At 39.9% G+C, this 22770-nt stretch overlaps 1 protein-coding gene across 1 annotated transcript in view; it reads right to left on the reverse strand.

Moving 5' to 3' along the window:
- The window catches only part of trpc5a (transient receptor potential cation channel, subfamily C, member 5a), a 146527-nt gene that overhangs the window by 9335 nt on the left and 114422 nt on the right, over positions 1 to 22770 (reverse strand). Inside the window, exons 14-17 of the mRNA XM_044182948.1 lie at positions 13803 to 13998; positions 12164 to 12373; positions 7104 to 7145; positions 3227 to 3316 (exon numbers count right to left, since the gene is read on the reverse strand). Coding sequence (XP_044038883.1) covers positions 3227 to 3316; positions 7104 to 7145; positions 12164 to 12373; positions 13803 to 13998 — 538 coding nt within the window. The remainder of the gene's footprint in view (positions 1 to 3226; positions 3317 to 7103; positions 7146 to 12163; positions 12374 to 13802; positions 13999 to 22770) is intronic.

Raw genomic sequence — 22770 nt, forward strand, 5'->3', positions numbered from 1 at the left:
ATAACTGAACACTGAACACACACTCACTGTCTTCATTTACAGTAATTTTCTGATTGGTGCTGAATCAATTAGCCTTTTCAGCCTGAAAAACGTGAGGATTTGCTGCTTTTCTCTGAACTGTCAATTGAAGAACTGGGTTTTGGTCTGTTGGTTTGGACAAAACAAGCAATATGAAATAGAGCCCGTCTAATACATCATGTTTATGTTGTGGATTTCTGACTTCTGCTACTGCTCTACTCTGCGCATGCGCTGAAAGTGACCGCTGCACGCACCTCGCAAGACCTCGCAGAGCAAAAAAGTTACTTTAATGACTTGTGAGGAGATTTAGTGTTCTACCACCAGTGCTGACAGACGGCCTCCTTGACCAGGTCATGCAGTAATTATCTTACAGATATTAAATTACTAATGAAGCTGCTTTGATGGCCGATGCTTTGGCCACAAGATGCTGCTGTACAGCCTGAGCATGTCAAATCAAGGTGCGTTATTGCCTCCTCTTATACTATTCATAGTGCATCACAGGCTCTAAACCCCGATGCTTAAAAACAAATCGGTGACGACGAAACACTTCAACGGTGGGTTGCAGGAAACCTTGCACACTGTAGGAAACCTTATTTATGTACACTTGGTCACTCCTACGTTCATAACAGGCTACAGTCCGTCTGTCATCACTAATAAACCTGGTTATTATCTCTAATTAACACTAATTTTCCAAAAAAAAAAAAAATCAAATTCCTTGACCTTTACCTTAATTTTCAATTTCAAAAATGCTTTACAAACTTCATTTGAATCAGCGTGCTCTCGCGAGGTAACTGCACGCTGCAGATCAGACTGTGCATGCACAAAGCGGAGAAACAGTACTGAAACAAATAACAGAAAATAAAAATACTTGTTTTTTGGTTTTGGTTTTTCTTATTTATTAGATTAAAATTTTACCATTTTCCGGATTGAATGAAATAACTGAATGAACGGATGATACACAGTCCTGACTTCAGTAACTTCACGAGTCACAAACTGCAGCAACAACAAGCGTGTCCACGATGTGTTTAGCACTTTTTAGTGTCATCTGGAAACACCGGTGTCGTTTTGTGTCTTTGCAGCACGTTTGTGTATAATGAATTTTCTGACAATGATGTAGGAGTGCAAAGCTGAATCGGTGGAGTTAAGGAATCCTTATCAAAAATGTTTCTTTATGTAATGGGTTACTTCCATAAAGTGGAAGGAGATCTCACAAAAGACAAAATAATGGATGCAGCAGAGGCAGATTGTTATAGCAGTATGCATGACATCAGGGTTATTTTCTCAGACTTTAGAAAGCCCCATTTAAAAAAACCCAAATATCAATGCCAATATATTGATATGCGTGATTTTTTATTTTTGTAAACTGAACACTGATATTAGTATCAGCCTCAATTGAAGACACCACCTTTACTCTGGGAAATAGTGACTGAAATTATTAAACTATTTTCTGATATTGTATAAACTAAAACAATCAATGAATAAATCTAAAGCTTTTATGAACATAACAATGTGGTCATGTTATCTGTCATTGGTCCACCATCTGTGAGGAGAGGTGTTTATTCCATCACCTTTTTCTTCTTCATAGGAAAACATGTATTAGATGTAGTAGTATTTTTAACGTGCAGCATGTTCCGTTTGTTGCTCAGTGTTTGGCTTCTGGGGGAAAGTTGCTGGTTTTTATTGTGATTCAGTTCAGACAACTTGAATTCAGCCTGTAGCTTTTACAGAAAATGAACAGAAGTGCCTACATAAACATTTACTCTGTTTACTTCTACTGTAACTCCTTGCTTCTTTCTCTCTCTCACAGACACACACAGAGACCTACGAGCTGTGAGCCAAATAAACTCAGTAAACTTGAATCCTTTCGTCTTTTAAAATATGATCACAGCTACTCCATCTTTTTTCTTTTTGACTCGCCATATGGGATCCAAATCCTTTATTCCTCAGAGGATAAAACACTGATTTACTTCAACATGCACCTGATGTTAGTTACACATTTTAAACACACAAACACACACTCTCTGCAAATGCACACACAAAAACACACTCAGGGTATGAAAGTGATTCAGCTCGATGTGCACCTGATGTTGTTTTTGCATTGAAAAGCCCACAGGAACTTTCCACTTCAAAGCCCAGGCTGGGCTCCAGAGGCATCATGGGAAACACACACGGGAGCTAAAACAGCTCAGAATAAATTACGGCTCAGAAGATTTGGAAAAAGCAAAGAAACTCTCCTCAAGGATTATTGGCTGAACTGGTTGCACGTTAGTACGCCTGCCGCCAGCTCCGAAGAAGTTGAACCCTCCATGGACGACGAAACTTAAAGTGAGGCATCGACAACTTCATCGACATCTTTGGGTAATTAATTAGCTAGTTGGATAAGTTGTTGTTGGAGATAACTGAGCTTTTTTTCACTGTCTTGGTTGACATTTTTACTAGCGTTAGCTACAGGACTGTCAACTATCATGCACTGACGGAGAGACTCCCTCAATTGACACTTTCCACAGGCTCTCACGCCACACGTCCATTTTCTCACACGGTGAAAAACAAATTTATAACTGATAACGGCACGAAAAGAGGACACTGACAGCGCACAGACAGACAAAGTCAGCGGCTCTTCGGGCAGCAGCGTCTCTCCCTCTCCTCTTGCACCGTGTGCAGGAGTGATGGGGACGCTCTGTCGCTCTGAAACTTTTTACAGGGAAATATTACAGTATGCAAGCACTGCGGTAGTGAGAGAAGTTTGGTTTTACTGAAATTACATTTTGGTTATTACAGAGAGAGTAAAGTACCGAAAAAAAGGTACCCTTGGGTTTCCAGCACCGAATTCCAGGTGCCGGTACTGGTACCGCATCGGTTCAAATGTGAATCGTACCCAACCCTAGTCACTGTCCATGTTTCTGCAGACTGAGCTCTGCAGGGCATCCAGCTACAGACTAATAAGATTTACTGTAAAACAATAGACAGATTTAGATTGTACTTAATGTTTAAACTCTATAGTGTTTGAGCAGAGACAGTCAGCCTTAAACCAAAAAAAGATTCAGATATGCTGGTGTCAGGTGTAAACATCCTCTGACTGACGTTCTCTTTTTGCTCTTTTGTCTTTTGTCATCATCTTTTTTCCTTCTTCATGTATTTGGATCCCCATAAGCCATCACCACGACAACAGCGGCTTGTCCCAGTTTCCACCATAAAGTAGGCTACCCACCTTAAAGTTCTCCTCCGTCAGTCCCTCGTCCGTCTTGGCGCTGCGTATCATGGCCGCCACGTACCTCTTCACCAGGCTCCGGATCACTTCCTGTTGGAGACAGTCAGCATGGTTACTTAACATGCTCAGTTACTTTATATGTTATTTTATTGTTTTATTCAACATATTTGCTTTACTTTTATGTACGACCCTCGCAGTATGAAAACCTCCGATCTACAGTAATAATTTGTGTTGTAATGTTAACTCAGTTAGAGCGGGACTTCTGTATTCCTACACATACGCGCCGCTTTGTACACTTAGACTGATATTGATTTTTTTAGGTCGAACTGTTTTGGCTGTTAAAATACGTATTACTGTTGATCCCCATTCACAACAATACAGAGCTGAGCGTCTGTGGCGGAGCAGCTGTTTGCTTCTCCAAACTGGCTGCGCGCCAACCCCCATCTACTGTAGGTAACACACTGACTATCGATAAGTACCTCATACAACCCCACTTCAAAAAACCCAAACTATCCCTTTAAAGCGCATGCAGGTTGGACATAGTTGTATGACACAATAGTAAAAACTTAATCCAGATTTTTTTTCCAGGAAAAGTAAATTCAAGGAAAATTACGGGCTGAGGAACAATTTACGTTCATGGTTGTCAGTGTTTTTTAATGGAAATAAATGAAACCATTACCGTGTGATCATTTTGAACTTGTTCACTTGCTGGTTTGTCACAAAATGCAGATTAATTTAACCTAACTGATGAATTTAAATGTTATAATGTCATTAGGTAAATCAGCCAATGAGGCAGGTGACCCTTATTGATTTAAAGACCAAAGACAAATTTCACCAGCAGTTGGTGCTCAGTGGGTGGTAATTCAAACCCTGACACACTGCTACAATACACACACACACAAAATAACACACTGCATCCTCCCACAGTCAACACCTGTGACTGCCAAACGGGATGGTCTGGCATGCTGTCACTCTCCGCCTCTGCCAAAACACACCACACACTCTGTTAAAGTGAAGGGCAGATTCCTACAACAATCCTTAAAAACACTGACGGTGATCAAAGTAACAGTCGGCGCTGCCAAATACAAAGTACTGGCGTTCCTGCGTTTGTAGTCGCTGCCAGTGCTGAGGTGTCGAAATACAAGTGCTGCGTCTCGTTTGATTTGCTGTACAAATTCTTTTCCCAAAAACTGGACATCAGAATTACTGTCATGGCTGCCAAAAACAATAAACTGTGTTTCTGAAGGTTCTAAAGGTGCTCTATCTCAGTTTAATTTATATTAGGGGACACTTTTTTAAAAAATACAAATGTGTGGAATCACAATCATCAAACCTGATATCAAATCTAATGCTGTTACTGCTTTTACAATGATAAAACACATGGAAATTCTCAAGTGATATGAGTTTTATGAAGTTGTTTCTGATGAGACTGATGTTTAAATCAGAGCAGCTGTGGCACCCTGTGAAGGACCTGAGTGGGTCCCTGTCTTGTTTGTACTGCGCATGTGGACGCACGTGCACACGGGCAGTGGTGGAATGTAGTACTGTACTTAAGTACAAATTTGAGGTACTTGTACTTTACTTGAGTTTTTTCTTTTCATGCCACTTTCGACTATACTTAGAGGGAAATACTGTACTTTTTACTTCACTACATTTATCTGACAACTTTAGTTACTTTACAAATTAAGATAAAAAAACAAACACACGAAGAGTTTATAAAATATGATGTTTTTTTTATAAATGAAACTACCCAACAGTTTATACAAGTACAGCTGAAACTATTAGTCGATTAATCTATTGATGTAAAATTAATTGGTAACTATTTTGATAATGTTAGTCATTTTTTCATGCAAAAACATTTCATGGTCCCATCTTCACAAATGTGAGCATTTGCTCCTTTTAATTATTTTCTTATATATAGTTTTTAATAAATTTGAGGTTTGGACCGTTGGTTGGACAAAACAAGCATTGAATTTTTACTTTTTACAAACCAAACAAATCAATCGATTATTGGAGAAACTAATCAGCAGATTAATCCAGAATGAAAATAATTATTAGCTGCAGTCCGATACAAAATAGTTCAAAATGAGCTCCACCTCAACCAACTACAGCAGTAACATCCTGCTTTTACATTAATGCATGAGTAATAATAATCTAATGATATAATATATAATAGCATAACAGGCACAGAGGACAGTTTACTGCATTGAGCACTTTTACTTTTAATACTTTGAGTACATTTTCCTGATTATACTTACATACTTTTACTTAAATTACATTTTCAATACACTTGTAACAGTATTTTTACACTGTGGTATTAGTACTTTTACTTAAGTAAAGGATCTGAATACTTCCTTCACGGCTGAGACGATTCACATTCCTACCATTGGTTTCACACCATTCCACTGATCTACAGGTGGCGGTAATGTGCCAAGAAATGCAGCAATGGTGCCAACAAAGGCAGGGAAGAAGAAAACTGCTAGCTAGTAAACATGGATGTAAACAAAACACTGCCAGCGAGACATGGCTGGGGGAGATGCAGTCTGTTGTGTGTGTGTGTGTGTGTGTGTGTGTGTGTGTGTGTGTGTGTGTGTGTGTGTGTGTGAGAGAGAGAGACAGAGAGGCTGGGAGCGACAGTGAAGGAAATTGGGTGTAAATATGCAGGACAGGGTTTTACTAGTGTCTGGACTGTTTCTGCTGTGTCACAGATTGGTCTGTTACAGGCCCAGTTAAACTGGCTTTAGCTCCAGTGGTTTGAATTTCAACTGACTGTGTTGTTAGAGAAATGTAAACACGAGTGAGTTCACCACATGTTCTTCTGTTATAAATTATTCAGGTTTTATTTGCTCTCAGATTCCAAAGCTCTTCACAAGCCTCAAATAATATTTCCAACCATAAAAGGAGCCTTAACAAAAGACGGACCCGTGCAATCAAAAAACAGACAAGCCTGAACAGACCTGAATCTTTAGCATCAACAAGGTTTTGCAGATGCTGTATTTAAAATTTATTTCCTTTTTTTTGTCTACAAATATCTTCCACACTGCACTTTATTCTTCACTTGATTTTACTTGGTCACATTTTAATTGTTCAAGTCCCTTCCATTGTTGTTATTACCTTATAAATTAAATTTCCAAAATGGACTTCCCAACAGGAAGAGGTAGTACTGACTTCTGAATGTTAACTAGTGTTATATTAATGTTTCCTCCCACTTCATCACTTCATCACTACAGGCAACATAAAGAAACGTCACTTCAATATACCATGTGTTCATTATAGTGTTGATTGGTTATTTGCATCAATAATGGGTGTGACTGTAACCACACCCAACAGTGACAATTCGCTTTCTTGCCTATAGTTAGATGAGAAGAGCGATATCACACTAATTAGTCCGAAAACCAAAGTGTAAAAATGACAAGTTGTACTTTTACGGGTTATCTGGCGGACTATTTTCTGTCTGGAGACAGTTACTTCCTGGAGTCTTCGCTGGTTGCCTGGCAACCTCACAGTGACGACAAGACTCTAGGAAGCCACTGTGCCCGGCCGCTGGTACCTTTTGACAGAGCCAAGCTAGTCGTTTCACCCTGTTTCCAGTCTTTATGCTAAGCTAAGCTAACAGTCTCCTTGCCATAGCTACATGTTAACCGTACAGACCTCAGAGTGGTAGTGATCTTCTCATCTCACTCTCAGCAAGCAAGAAAACAAATAAAGCAAAAATGTCAAAGTATTTCTTTAAGTTGGACTCAGGACAGTTCAGGTTGGATCAGGTACTGGACTGTTGGGGGGATTGTGTTCTTCTGAAGACCTCTAGCACACACAAACAAACGCACCTCTACACACAGTAAACAAACAACCATGAAGCTGTGACGGGGGTACAGACCTGGTAATGCTGATTCTGTATCAGACTGTCAGCGTGGCGTTCCTGCAAAGAGAAAAAGAGATCATGATGTTTCTGCATTCATCAACGCATTATTCTGTCTTTCTCTTTCTCCACATCCTTTCATTCCTCTCTCATTTACCCTGTTTTCCTCTCAGACAACCTGATTTACATTACACTTTCATTCCAAAATTACAGTTTTTGAAATAGTGACGCTCTCTTTGGAAAAATGAATGAATAGCACCAAACTTAAACAAAAGAGAACAGGTAACAAATTGCTTTTGGCTGACAGCCTGGATCCTCCATATTGGAGAGGTGCTGACTAATGAACTCCAGTAAATCATTTCCCCCCTCTAAAAAGGGATATCGGACATTTTGGAGAGAGAAGTTCTGCTCTTCATTTACATTTTAGACCTTTAGCTGGTGCTTTCATCCAATCATCTAAGTAACAGATGTGAGCAAAAATGTGAGTATCTTCTCTTTAAAGCGCTCTTCTCACCTCATCAAACGATGGAACCAATTAAATCAAGTGTACTGAGAGCATTTAGGTTATTTTTAGAGAGCTACAGCATCAAGCCATACCTATATGATTCAGTGTTTTTACTCTGATGCTGCAGACTTAGACGCAGCGAGAGCACAAGTGAGCGTTATTCATGCAGCGTTTTGTGACTAAATGCTTTACAAAAGAAGACGATAAAGAGAAAAAATAAGAGAAACAGACAACATGGTAAATGTGTATCCAAATCAGAAAATAGCAAAGTATTATATCAGCTAAAGGTCAATTAAAACAAATGTGTTTTAATATATTTTAATATATTTACATCAGATGCAGATAGGTACTGTGCTAAAGTGACAACAACAGAAATACAAAATGTCAATATGGCCTTTACAATTTTATTTTTTCATCCAAGAAATAGTGACACAGGAGTTGTTGATGTTGAAGGTTTGATCTCTGAAGTTTAGGTTTGCACTTCTACCACTTGGAGTGGCAGAAGCTGGACGTTTCACCCATTTATCCAGCACATTTAGCTAGTTTCCATGCAGCATGTGGTCTTCAGGTGTTACAGATGACTCAGTTTTCTGGGATGATAAATATTGTGACAATAAATATTCTAAAGATCAGCCTCACACCAATTTCTAATCCTATATTTTTGTCTTTAGTTTTATCCTAAACACAAGTGTGTGGATATATGTGTGTTTACCAAATCACAAATTCTTTTTTAAAATTCACTGACCTACTCCACAATGTTTCCATGTACACGTACCCTCTGGCAAGTGCAGAAGTACCTCCAGGGCTACACGTACCTGGGCAACACTGGGTGAAAGTATCTATTATGTATTATTGAAGTTCCTGTGGATGATTGCCTTTTCTCTATAAAAAGGATGATGCCTCTCTTTTGTTGCTCTGATGAGGGCTTGTCAGCATAAGGAATGAAATGATAAACTGTGGCCATACTGAGAGTTTACTGAGAAGTGTTTTAAGATGCCTTTGAATCAGCAAGACTGATTTGGTTTTCTGAGACAGTAGGTAGGAGGTAAACTGTCTGGCTCGAGGACACTTCATCAGCTACACTCATGAACTTTTGGTTATGTGACAGTCTGCTCTTGTACGTCATTCATCAAAATCGAGTTGCTTAACAGTGTTGCGTTCAGGTGCTGCTACATGAGGGAAATCAAGCACAGGTATAAAAATAGGGCTAATCATGTTTGCTTTTGATTGAAAATATCCAGGATTTTATTTTGTGTTTAGTTTGAATATTAATAATAAAGTGAAAATCAAGATTTTACAAAATCAAAAAATGAAAAATGATTCCTTCAACAATCAGAAACCTGAAAGTGGATTTGGAGGCCAGTTTATTCATCTGATATGAAACTGTGTCGGCTGCAGTGGTGGAAGAAGTACTCTGATCAGTGCAGACATACTCCTGCATTCAAACTCTCACTTAAGTAAAAGTTCTCAAGTATGTGAATCAAAATAAAAGAAAGTAAAATATGCAGAATGGCCCATTTCAGATCGATATGTTATATTACTGAATTATAATTATCAATGTATTAATATGTTCATCACCTTAATGTTGCAGTTGGTAAAGGTGGAGCTTATGTTTTACTATATATACTGCTGGGTAGCTTGAGAATTTCATGAAGTTCATGTCAATAAAGTTTTATCTTTATCCATAACAATGCATCATAATGCATTTGTTGATTATATTTTGTGTTTTTAATCTGAATCTGCAAAGTGACTAGTAACTAAAGTTATCAAGTATAAAGTAGCCGAAAATGGAAATACTCAAGTAAAGTGCCTAAAAATTGTACTTAAGTATAGTACTTGAGTAATTCCCTAACCCCAACCCAAACCTAAAGCTGTTATCATTGTTTTATTCCCCCACTTTTAAATATTTTATTCATGATTTTTTTAATAAGATATTTTATCATTAGAGGATATACCCGGTCACCCGACCCTCTCTTATCGTAACCTAAACCTGATTCTAACCTGAACCTTAAAACCAAGGTCTGAAACTCAAACTGGTCCAAACAAACACACACACACACACACATATACATGTAACCCTGCATTCATCCTTCCCACATCTTCCTCTAACAATCTTTCTCTCTCTCCCTTTTCAGCGATGTCATTGCTTTCCATATATCATGCTGTTTTTCTGCTTATACTGTTCTGCTTATACTGCTTATACACACACACACACACACACACACACACACACACACACACACACACACACACACACACACACACACACACAGGCTCTCTCCCTTGATCAGATCTCTACAGTGCTGTGTGGCTCTGTGAACCTATGTGGGCTGGTGGGCTTATATAACTCAGCTGACTTCAGCTGAGGTGAACATGCCAGCTGCACTCTGTGTGTGTGTGTGTGTGTGTGTGTGTGTGTGAAAAAGCCTTATCATTCTGCACTGCTTGCTCACAGTCTCTCTCCAGATGACTGGATGGTTAAATGTGTTTATCAGGACGTGTTTATCCGCTGATGTTCCTTCTGTGCTTATAGACGCACAGCTGATGTCCGTCCATGTGCTGTGTGATTATGTATCTGTAAAACGATATACATCCACACATTCCTGCCCTGCTCTTTTACTCTGAGCAGGTGGGTCGATGAGTCCTTCTGCTCTGACTGATTGTGGGCTCTGAATTTATTTATTTCTTATGCTACTTTATACTTCTACTCCACTACATTTCTTTAAAAGCTATAGTTGTCACAACAGCTGCCTCAGTTTTTCATTTTACTCAGTGTGTCCCTCTGTCCCTGTCTCCAGCCACTTCTCATTTTGCCCATGCATTTCTTAGGAACTCTCCAGTCATTGCAATTCTCCACCTGTCCACCAGATGCCCTCAGACTCTCCCACCTGTCCTCATTCTCCAATCAGCAGTCAGTATTTATACCAGCCCCCTTTTCCCCAGTCAGTTGCCAGATTGTCAATGTTGTTTCTACCTTTGCTTTCCAGCCTCTGAACCGTGTAACCCGAACCAAAACAATCTCCCCACAAGGTCCATTTAGTAGCTGTTCTGGAGCTTTTGATCGTACGATCTTCCTCAGCAGATGAACTTGCCCAGTTGTCATGGAAAGTTGCCCAACTGGTGTTTCCATGGTCAAGAATGAACTTTCAATCTGAATCTTTTTTGGTTCATTTAACAAAACAAACTAAAGTTCTCAAACACAGCAGCGTTTAACACAAGCAGCATCGACGTACATCCGAAGATATCTGGTCAAAGAATATGTAAACAAAACAAAAGCGCTGAGTGACAGTACTCGACACATTTTGGTCAGTACTCAGGAAGTATGGAGGTTTAAAATCCAGCCCTACTCTTCCAAATCATTTTGGTAAAACATTTTAGTTTGTTTACAATCTGTGTTATCCTTTGAGCTTGTTGGACTCATACTGGTGAGTAAAACACAGAAAACTGAATTTTCCTTGAAGAGAAAGCACATCCTTTCAACTCATGTAGCAAAGTTTCAAAGTAACCAGACCTCAGTTTGCATGTAAAGCCATTGAATCCTCCAGTGACTTGTTAACATGAATATCAGAATATGGCCTTTTAGCCCAGCTGAGGCTTGCGCAGCATGTTTGCATGACTGCTCAGTGACAGGCATATGGCCACGCCAGCATATTAGGCTACACATGAATAAATGAAACGTTTACACATGTTTATTCTTGAGTTTCTGAACTTTGGGAGTTTTGTCTGACGTGGAGCAACCGAGAGACTTGTAAGTTAGACTGGCTGTCCCATAACTGCAGTGTTCACTGGTTGGATCGGGGCAGCTGCATCTTGTCACAATCATTCAAATTCAACTTCAGTTTTATTTAATATACAGATGAATGAAATGTCGTTCCTCTCTGGGGCTGAGGCGCAGAAAACGTAACATGGATGACACAAACAATAAAGGAAAACAAACAACCAAGAAAGCCAATCCCTGACAAGCCTGCTGTGTATAAAATGTGCCCGTTCAACTGGACATGAAGCTATAATACCCTCTGTCAGATGTTCCCGAACCCTGGGCGGCACACTGACACTGGCATAGGAAAATTTGGTACCGGTGAATAATAATTATAAATCTTCATAGGCTATTTTTGCATGAATTACCTTGAACTTGGCACAGTGAGTGGTGCTTTTTTCTTCATCATTCCTGTCACGTCCACAACATTATATTGATTTTAAATTAAATATAGGTCATCAGTACACAAGGTAAAGAGTTCTTCATCACCACAGTTTAAACTACAGTTTAATTTTTATTTATAAGTAACCACAACAAACACAGAACACAAAGTTTTGGTTTCTGTTTAGTTTCAATTTTATGGTTGTCCACTCTCTCTGGTGAACTCTCTTTTCTCTCTTTCTGTCATTTCACTCATATAACTCTGTCTCAACACTTGTGTGTTTATCTACTACCTTACTTGCCTAATGAGAATAATTATGATTTGCAATTTTGAGCCAAATGAATAAAGAAAAATTGATAACAATATGATTTTGATCAGCAGTGATGATGTAAGAACTGTAAGACTCTGCGCACTCTTGCTTGGTCTTCACTTACCGTGAACTCTCGGAGGTTTTCACATTTGTGCGTGTCCTCCCCGGGCGGCTGGCCTCTCCTGCACAGCTTGTTGTGGAGCCACATGAGCAGGTACCAGATGGACTTGGGGCTGGGGATGATGTTGAACGGAGGCGGCAGCGTGCCGCCCTCGTCAAAGTAACTCATCCACAGCTTGGTGCGGGCAAACTTCCACTCGATGTCGGCGTGGTCCTGCAGGACAAAAAGAAGACAGCTTGTTGAATCTACGAGGTCATGTAACAATGTGAAAGGTGATCTTTTTTGTTTTAAATTAAATTTGGTGAAGCAATTAAAAGAGACATAATGCTTAACAGCTGTTACTAAGCTGTTCATTTAGAACTAGTGCAGACTTCAAGACTTCAAGATAAGATATACTGATAGATCATTCCTTCTGAAGAAATCTGCAGTTGGAGCGAATGAGCGCAATACCGTAAATTCTCATATAAAGCATTCAAATAATGTCAGAGTCTCAAATGACAAACAAATAAAGTCCGGTCGCTAATAAAGGCCAGGTAAAAAAAACATTTCCGGTAGCCTCGCACAACAGCTCACGTAGTGTTATGCCCATTTCCACAGCGCTAATTTCATCAGTAGCCTACAACAGCAAAGTCATGTTATACTCGCCACTCTGCTGCTCTGAGTTTCTCTTTTTTACCACAAATAATGTTTTCATTCCCTAATTAATTCCAGTTGTTTCTTCCTGATTGATTTTAAGCTACAGCGTCAACAACACTTCCTGATGTTTTCTCACATTAAAATCCTACCTATAAAAAGGGATGGCTGCAAGGATGGGTTCAGTTTCAGTCGTGGTATTTTAACATCGTTCGGGGAAAAAGGCACTCCTGACATGATGCTGTGGAAATGGCCATTATAATGAATCCATCAAGACAACAGGCAAACATGGAGGAAGTTTGGAGTTTGCATTAACTGGGGAGCAGGGGCAATTCGAAATAAAGGCCTGGGCTAACTATTTGAGAATTTATGGTATTTAACATCTCTGATCCACTCAAACTAGACGACCCGCTGAGATAAAACCTCAACGAATTTTTGTCTCAAATCTCAAACAATGTGTCTGGGACAGGCAGATCATGGCAGGGATTCACACACTTAATCCATTTCATTTTCCATTAACTTATTTCATTTTTTCATCTGTTCGTCTTTAAAGGTTAAAAATTTGAGCTGACAAAAAAATCAGTATTTTTATAAACGATTAATCGTTTCAGTCATTTTTAAGCAAAAATGCCAAACTTTCATTTCACTTCTTTGTCATTTCTGATTAATGACATGTGAATGCGGGTTTGTGGGTCACTGACTGTCCGGTCCAACAAAACAAGTCATTTGAAGATGTTACCTTTGGTTCTGGAAAAATATATTTTACGACATTTTAGAGAAATTAGAGACATTTAGAGAAAACAATTAATAAAAAAAAAAAAAACATGCCCATCACAAGCTCACAACCCAAAGTAGTGTCCTCAAACTGCTCGTTTAGTTTGTTTTAGTTGAGATGATTTTAATGAAAACAAAGAAAAGCTGCAAATTCTCACATTGGAGAAGCTGGAACCTGCACCTTTGGGATATTTACTAGATAAATGCCTAAAAAGGATTTAATATTGTGACTTACAGCGATGAGCTGGTAGGAGTTGTTCATCATGGCGATGAGCATGTTGAGCAGAACCACCAGCGAGATGACGTTGTACGTCCCGAACATGGTCGCCCCAATGAACTCTGTGAACTCGTGCCGGGCCTTCACGTTGGTGACGTACAGGTTTAACAGCCCGAATATCGACCAGAACAGAGACTGAAGAGTTTCAAATAACCTGAGGAAAGAGAACAACACAGAAGTTTGCTTTTGTAAAGGATTCTTCAAAAGAGCACTACAGAGAGCTGCACAGGCAATACAAGGACAACAATTAGAAATAAGATCTCAGAGGAAAAGAGAGGAAAACACAACTTAAAGTGACACACAAACATTACTTTTATCTATAAAGATATGTATGTAACACTGAGATTGAATGAATACATTATTGTAGAGTTCACACTAAGATCGTGTTTCTTCATCTTTCTCAGGGTGTCCTCATAAGCAAACAACAAGCACAACAAATTTAAGTTGATTAACCATTTCATAGGCATTCAAATGCTTACAGCTGACTAGGCTGACATCAGTGGCTCAAAGCAAACACGAGAAACAGTCATTAAATGTCTCTCTCTGTAAGAGCAGATACATGTTAACGCCTGACAGACAGAAGAACAAACTAAACTCTGATGCTCATATTCATACGCCACGTCTCTCTAACTGGTATGAACACCAGAGAAGGTAAATTACAGCAAACGAAGCAGATCATTGCCTCTCACTCAGCTTAAGTCACAAGACTGTTTACAAGATTGGTTACGACTCCCCCAGTCGCCAAAATCCCTTTGAGTGGAGGATGACAGGTTGCCTAAACTGTAAATGAGCTACTTGCAAATGTGCAGTAAATGTCTCTTTTACAGGATGAGTGTTGCTCCTTCCACTGAGTAGTTGCTGAGAGGAAATCCATGCTCAGATCCTTCTGTTGAGTATAAAAACCTTCAGAAGGAGTCAGGCAGCGGTGATGCTGCTGAGGAGTTAAACGATATGAGATACTATACTAGTGCTGTAAAACCAAACAGTACAATCCGAAAAAAATACATTTATTGCTCGATTTTTACTCAAACAACTCATGACAAAATAGCATGAGACCGCCAGTAAGTTTGAAAAGAAGAGCTGGATCTGTTAACAGATCCCAGTTAGTAAAATCAGTCTTAATGGTGCTGAACTAAAACAACTCGATGGCACAAAATGTGCATCCAGATGGCAACACAAATACAGTACATGCTGTAGCAGGAAGAATAAACAGATTCACAGGAACTACAGAAAAAACCCCAAGCCATATCAACATGTTTAAATATTTTAAATCATGTAAAGTAAAAGACATTTTGCCACTGCAGCATTGCAGATCATTGTCTCAACATAAACAGAAGTGTGTAGCATGACTGAGTATAAAATTTCATCCTTGACCTCGGTAACAAGAGTTTGACAAAAAATCTTAACTCAAGGTCCACTTACTAGCTTTTTTCCAGGGGTTTCTTCCTGACAAAAAGTGCAGAGAATCTGCTTTTAGAAAAACTACATCCAGTCAGTTATTTGTAATGTTAGCTAACCCCGAATGGCACTGTGAACACTTCTGGTTTCACTGTAAAACGCCTTATTGTGAGTTACTATCAACAAAATAAACTGCATTAACTGCCCTGTAAAAACTGTATTTAATGTGGACTTTGACCACTGTTGACCTCCCAGCATGCACGCTGTTTTTGGCCGGAGGCTACACACGACTGACCAAAGATCGACGCCCAGAAACGTCCCGAACACAGCAAACTAATAAGGCAGAGGGCAGCATCTCTGCAGATACAGACACCGCCACACACTTCTAGTGGGTCATAAGTGATGACTGAGAGGGATTATGCTTGTATGAGTCTATACATTGTTTTTTAGAAAAATCCGGCTCATTCTGCCTTTAAGGTTTGGTCGGGTTTAGGCACAAACGTGACTTAGTTTAGAATAAGATCGTGGTTTGCGTTAAATGCTGGATGTAATCTAATGATATTAGCCCGATAATTGCCCTAACCTGACACACAAAGGGCGTCGGGAACGAAAACGGGCGTCAGGCGCGACAATTGAACGTTGTATCATAGTGGACGACAACCAGCACTGCATCTGGGACGCCTCGTGACGTCCCAGCGTTGTTGACCAATAGGAGCACAGAGCGCTCTTCCGCGCACAACTGTAAACATGGTGACGCGAGAGAGGAGTGATGTTGGTGCTGCGAGGTGGAACAGTGAAACAGGGGAAAGGTCATAGTCGTTTTTTTTTCTTTGACAGCTGAGTTTCATAATGATGTTGACAAAAACAAACTGTATTTAATGTGGACTGGCCACCTCTGGCTCGGTGCGTCCCTCCTTCTACTCACAGGATCACATTTAATCACAGTGTTGACTGACTGTTTTGATCATATTTGCTTTTTGAATATTTTCTGACAAACTGGACTCTACTAGCAGATGGATTCTTGGTCTGTCCGTCCTCGTCTCTCTCTCTCTCTCTCTCTCACTATTTTTCCCCCTCTCTCTCTTTATCTTCTTCCATCTTCCTCGCTTCTCTCTGTCACTTCATCCCTCTGTTTACCTCCTCATTTTATTTCCCTTCTCTGCTCTGATCTGTCTTCTGTTTCTCTCTCTCTCTCTCTCTCTCTCTCTCTCTCACACTATTTTTCACCCTGTCTCTTTCTCTATCTTCTTCTACCTTCCTCCCCGCTCTCTCTCTGTCACTGTTTACCTCCTCATTTTATTTCCACTCTCTGCTCTGATCTGTCTTCTGTTTCTCTCTCTGTGGCTGTTTGTGTGACAGTCACAGTTACAGCGGAGGTTGCTGAATTTTTGATGAAGCAACAATTGGCAGAACCAGACAATACATCACACGAGAGAAAGAGAGAGAGAGAGAGAGGTTTTGTCTGCAGGGTGTTATATTTGTGCTGCATTAAATATTCAACACTCCAACATTTATTGTCATTGCAGTGTGTGGCAGGAGTGTGTGTGTTTCTATAAGGTATGTGGGTGTGAATGATCACCATATCAATCAGTATACAGAGTGTGTGTCTGTATATACAGCATGTGAGCGGTGGTGTGAATTTTCTGTAAATGTACATGTGTGTGGAGGTGAAGTATGTTTACATGTGTGTGTTGCTGTGTGTATTCAGAGGGCGAGAGACTGAGGTGAGTGTGCAAATGAAGAGAGAGCGAGGGAATTTAATCAACCATGAATGAAGCAACCGAGCGTGATATTGCGTCGGAGTTATGGAACGAGAAAGAGGGGAGGACGTGAACGAGATGGACCGAAATATTAACAGAATGAAGACAAATAAACCTCTCTCTTTAACCTTTCCTCATCAAGCACACTTTAATTAATCTCTAGCATCCATTAATTAATCATTATAGTCTTTTATTCTTGTATCTTTCCTCTCCTTCACCGCCTCTACCTTCCTTCTTTTCTAGCTCTCTGTTTTTCCTCGCTGTCTTTTCTGTACTTATTATTTGTCTCTTTTTATTTCTACTCTCCTTTTATCCAACCTCTTCTCCTCTCCTCTTTGTTTTGTTTTTTGGTACATGTAAATATTTTCGCTTAACAAGAGGAAATTAGCATTTTATAGGTATTTTCTGTTGCTTTTGTTTAAAAAAAAAAAAAGCTATTTTTAAAATCCAATTCTCTCCTTTCTTTCCTCTCCTTGTTTTTTCTCCTCCTCCTCCTCTCCTCTTCGTCTCCTCTCCAATCCTGTCTCCTTTCCTTGATTCCTCTCTTCTCCTCTCATTTACTCTCCTCATCTCCTCTGCTTTCCTTGTTTCCTCTCCTTTCCCCGCCTCCTCTTGGATCCTCTCCTCTACTTTCCTTGACTGTGTTTGAAACCGCATACTAACGTACTGCCTGGTATATACTTAATCAGTAAGTACCGCATACTGCCTACTAAAGGAACCATTAAGTATGCCAATATCAGCAGACTGTTCACACTGAAGTATACTCATGCAAGACAGTCATGTGCCTGCATCACATGATCGCCATTGCGCAATCTGAAGAGATGCAATGCATTGTGGGGCGGTTGAGTATGTCCAGTAAGCTCATGGCGCATACTCAGAAATTCATCCGGGCATTTCTCACGTACACAAAATCTACATACTATGCAGCTGGAACGCACTATATACTCAATCTGACGTCATACTTAGTATGAATACTACGTTAGTCTCCGTTGAGTCTGAAAGTGGGCATTTTGTTAGTTGTTCTTGATTTATGAATGTGAAATTTCCCCAGCAGACAAACAAGTTTTATTTAGTCATCAACCATTCTGTTATCAGTATGAACAGACTCCTTGTTTCCTTTCCTTCCCTCTCCTTTACTTGTTTTCCCTACTCTCCTGGTTTCCTCCCCCTTCCCTCCCCCCACCTCTTTTATCCTCTCCTGGTTTCCTCTCCCTTCTTTGTCTCCTCTACTCTCTTCTCCTCATTTTCTCTCCTCTCGTTTCCTCTCCTTCTCTCTCTTCCTTGTTTACTAGCCCCCTCCTTTCCTTGTTTCCTTTCATTCCTCTACTTCCCTTGATTTCTCTCCTTTTCTCTTCTCCGTTCCCGTCCTCTCATCTTTCTCTCCAGTAAGCCGAGTCACAAACTGCTGCAGCTGATCCTCACAGCCACTCAGTCATTTCACTGTTATACTTCTACAGTTGTGTGAGTTGGTGTGTGACACGGAAACATTGTATGCAGTGTTTCTGTGCGAGAAAACAAAGTGTGTTTATGTGTTTAGGTTTGGCAGCCGGACAGCGTGCAATTAAATCCCTCCTATAGTAGTGCTTACCTTGCTTTAGAGTAGGTTAGATTTTCTGTGTGTGTGTGTGTGTGTGGTCTTGACACAAGTGTACAGTTAAATTACTGCAGCCTGCTGAGCTTATGACTGACTGCAGACACTTAATCGTAACAGTGTAGTAACAGTGGGCCACTGTGACCTGCCTTATGCTGTAACCACAGGAACTTTTTTTTTTCTTGCAGGCTTTGTTCTTTTGAGGAGTTTCTCCTTCCACTCCTCTGATGCCGAATATGAACATCTCTGGCTCACTCACAGAAGCATTTCAGAAGTGGAGTCTGTTCGTCAGCATCCACATTTGTAATACAGTTAAGAGTTGTTTTGCCAACATTTTTAGTGTTTTACAAGCATAAATACACATTTGCAGCTGATTTAGATGTGGTACCAAAAGCTTTTTTCCTGTATTAAATATGAAAACCTGTTGTTGCTTCCACACCCCTTGTCCTGCAGATAGGGGAGTCAGATCAGACTTCTATGTGTCGTTCTAGAGGGCGTGGACAAAATATGTATTTTGTTGTTTCATTTGGAGGACTTGTTGTTTTGATGATAATACCTCAAGTAGGATTTTGAATGCAGGACTTTTGCTCGAGTATTTTTACATTGATGTACTAATACTTTTACTTATGTAAAGGATCTGTGTACTTCTTCCACCACTACCAACAAGAATCTATGTGATTCTGTGCACAACGCAAAAAAAAAAAAATCATATGGTATAATCATATAACAAACTACTACTAGAGAGAGTGAGCCAAATGAACAAAACCAAAGTTTTATTTTGCTTTAGTACATATCATTGCAGATATGTACTAAAGCATGAACATACAGCAGACCATCAGAAACACTCAGTTTATCCTCCGTACTTTTATAAACACACACATCAAAACACAACCAACGGCATCTTTATGACTGTGTTGTCTTGTCGTGTACAAAATGATGTCTCTCCACACTGTCATTTTTTAAGCTGTTACTGGTCTAACCATGGTTCTTGAAAGCAGAGGAAACACTCAAACAAACGCACTGAAAGAACTTTATAGTCATATGGAATTTATAGTCCATATGACTATTTGGTTGAAAAAGGTCTACAAGTTAGATTCTGTCTGGTGAATCAGAATCCCAGTAGCACCCATGCTGAGGGAGAGAGACTTAGAGAAGGTGTGCAAATCCCAGAAAGAAAGAGAGGATTGTGTGTGTGAAAGAAAATAGACGAAATATAGAAAGTGAAGGAGTATTTACAGCATTTGTGTGAAGGCCAAGAAAAGGGAGAGTGAGGTAGAGACAGAGTCAGACACACACACACTCATGCTGCATGGTGTAAAACGATCTAACACATTAACGGTGATAAGTGTGTGTGAAATACAGATGAGCGAGAAGAGGGAGGCAGGAGACGCAGAGGGGAGACACCTGAGCAGAAACAGGAAATGATCTCGCGAAATAACTCAGAAATGTTGATAAGTGTGTGTGAATTACAGAGAGCGCGAGCAGGATGCAAAGCTCTCTCTCACTCACACACAGAGGAAATAATCCTTGCATTGTAAACCCATGAATGTTGATGCAGGCCGGGTTGCCCGCGGGGCTGCGATCGCTCTATTTGCATAATGCATCATCTCAGCCGTCACCGCGGTGATCTGCTCGCTCATTTAGCTTCAGAGGCTGATTTCTTTCCTACAGACTCTGATCCACCAGCAGCACGTCAGGGCCGACGTACAGATGAGGAATCCCGACATGATCAACACGATAGTTTTTACTCTTTTTGTTTATTCAAGTCGCGGTTTGCTGAGTGTGTTGTTTGTTTAGCGAGGAGGTCGGAGTGGATTTATGGGTGTAAAAACTCCCGCCTCAAGTCAGCAGTGCATTTTCAATATTTATCCAAAGCTATAATGTTTCCCTAACCTTAACCAAGTGCTTTGGGTTGCCATGAGTAAATCTTGTGAACTGAAAACTTTGACCGTGAAAACTTGCACAAACCTTGTGACAACAACTCTTCCTGGGTTCCACACAAATTAAAATGGATTTGTAATACTTCTAGCAAAAAGGATGCATCTTAAAAAAACATTAGCAGTGAACATACTACTGTACTGAATGTCTCGTTCACGTGTTGATGTAATCTGGGCAGCATCTTCAAAAAGCTATATAGCTAGTGTGAACTTTTTGTCAATTAATGCTTTTCACTGACAATAAACAGTTGATTTTTTAGTAAGTTGGTGCAATGCTACTTTTCTTTATTTCACTCTTCTGTTACAGGCAAAAAGATCTCAAATTTGATTCTACTGACACCTGAAAACCACATACAGACTGAAAATGTTATTTTACAGCAAAAGAAAAGTCAATGGGAAAACTTGTCCTATTTGTCTTATCATTCACCTGCCTGATGATCTGTTGAAGATTATATTTATCTAAAAAAAAAACACTTTTATATGAAATACCTTTAATAGAAACAGACACAGTTAAAAGTTAGAAGTGTGATCTGTTGTTTGGGCATCCATTCTCCTCGCAGTCCTATCATTGTCCTGAACGCTTTACTGTAATGGAATCGATCACAAGTCAATACAGCTATTATCTAAAACAAACCACATGCCTCATCAATATTCAGCCCACTGACTCGGCTTGGCTCTCACTCTGCCTCCCTCAGCAAAGATACACTGGATCTGTGCTCTGTGTGTGTTGCAGAGCTGCCATATGAGCCATAATTCAAACTTGGCCTCTCAATAAGCTAAACCCCCGACTGGTTTTCCGCATTTGCAAATTCGCCCGTCTCACGCTAAAAAACAGCCCATTAATATTCTTCACGTCTACTGAACGAGCCTGAGCTCCTACTCGACACCAAAAATCGTTTCCATATCATTATCTGGTGCAATGACACATAAGAGCAGGGTCTCACACACACACTACTTGGACAGGATTTTATTCTCAGGGTGATGTGCGCAATAAAATATTCAGTCATCGATCCAGACAGCATTTAAATGGATGTTAGCATCACTGCTGGTGGATATTATCACAGTTGTTATTAGCAAACATGGCATCACCAAAAACAAAAAAACTTTCCCCTAAACATCAGAGTTCATTTACCATCCAGAGAAAAAACTGGACAAAAGTTTGTTTTGCAACTAACTACAGACCTGACGATACACTAGGGATTCTTACTTTTGTTTTTTAAATGAATGAATGAGTGAATAAATACATAAATAAAATCCAGAAATGTATGACCATATATAGTATTTTCAATATTGAACAATTTCTACGTGAAATTCAGATTTAAATAATGACTATAAAAACTTTTCACACTGACTAAAGAAACAAGACTAAGAGTCTGCAGCCATGCTAGCAGCTCTGAGGCCGTACTTTGGCACAGTGGTGGTTTGAGCTAAATGCTAACATGCTGATGCTAAGCAAGTATAGAGACAGAGCGCAATTAAGTCCCCACACCGGAGGGGAAAACAATTTATCGCTCTCCACTGACTTTGCATTGCGTGAAGGTGCTTCCTTGTCACTTCGGTCTGCTAGCAAACAACAGAAAAATGCCTAAAAGCTGCTGTGTGGTGGGAAACACTACCAAGAGGGTAAAGAACCCAGAACTAAGTTTTCATAAACTCCCGAACCCAAAAACTGAGCCTTTAAGAAGACAAAAGTGGATACAGGCAATAAGACATGAGGCATCAGCAGGAAGAATGGGAAAACTGGGAGACCCTGCACTCAGTATGTGATTCAATCAAATAGTTGTAAATATCAAGTATTTCACTTCTGGCCATTAAGTGTCATAATTTCTCCAAGAAAAGCAACGTAAGGAGAAGGAACACTGAGACAGACTGACAATATTAAGTTTGTAAATATACCTTTTCCTCTCTAGTAGACATGGGTTGCTAAAATAATCCTTTGACATGCTGAAATCTAATGTTTTTAGCTAGCTACAGGCATTTTGTTAGCGTTTCGGCCCTTGGTTGCATCGTGGCGCCGATTGTTTTCCCCTCTGGTGGGCGTGGGAATGTTCACCATCTAAGTTTAGCATGTTAACAACATATTAACATTTGTACAGCTGAGGCTGAATGTCATTAGCTTTCAAGGTATTTAGTCATAAACCAAAATATTGGACAAATTGAAATTTTGACCTGGTGATGGCGCTGGAGGAGTTATTACAATTCATCCTGAGGGGGACATGAATACCTGTACCAGATTTCAT

This window comes from Siniperca chuatsi, linkage group LG22, assembly GCF_020085105.1.
Source record: "Siniperca chuatsi isolate FFG_IHB_CAS linkage group LG22, ASM2008510v1, whole genome shotgun sequence".
NCBI classification, from domain to species: Eukaryota; Metazoa; Chordata; class Actinopteri; order Centrarchiformes; family Sinipercidae; genus Siniperca; species Siniperca chuatsi.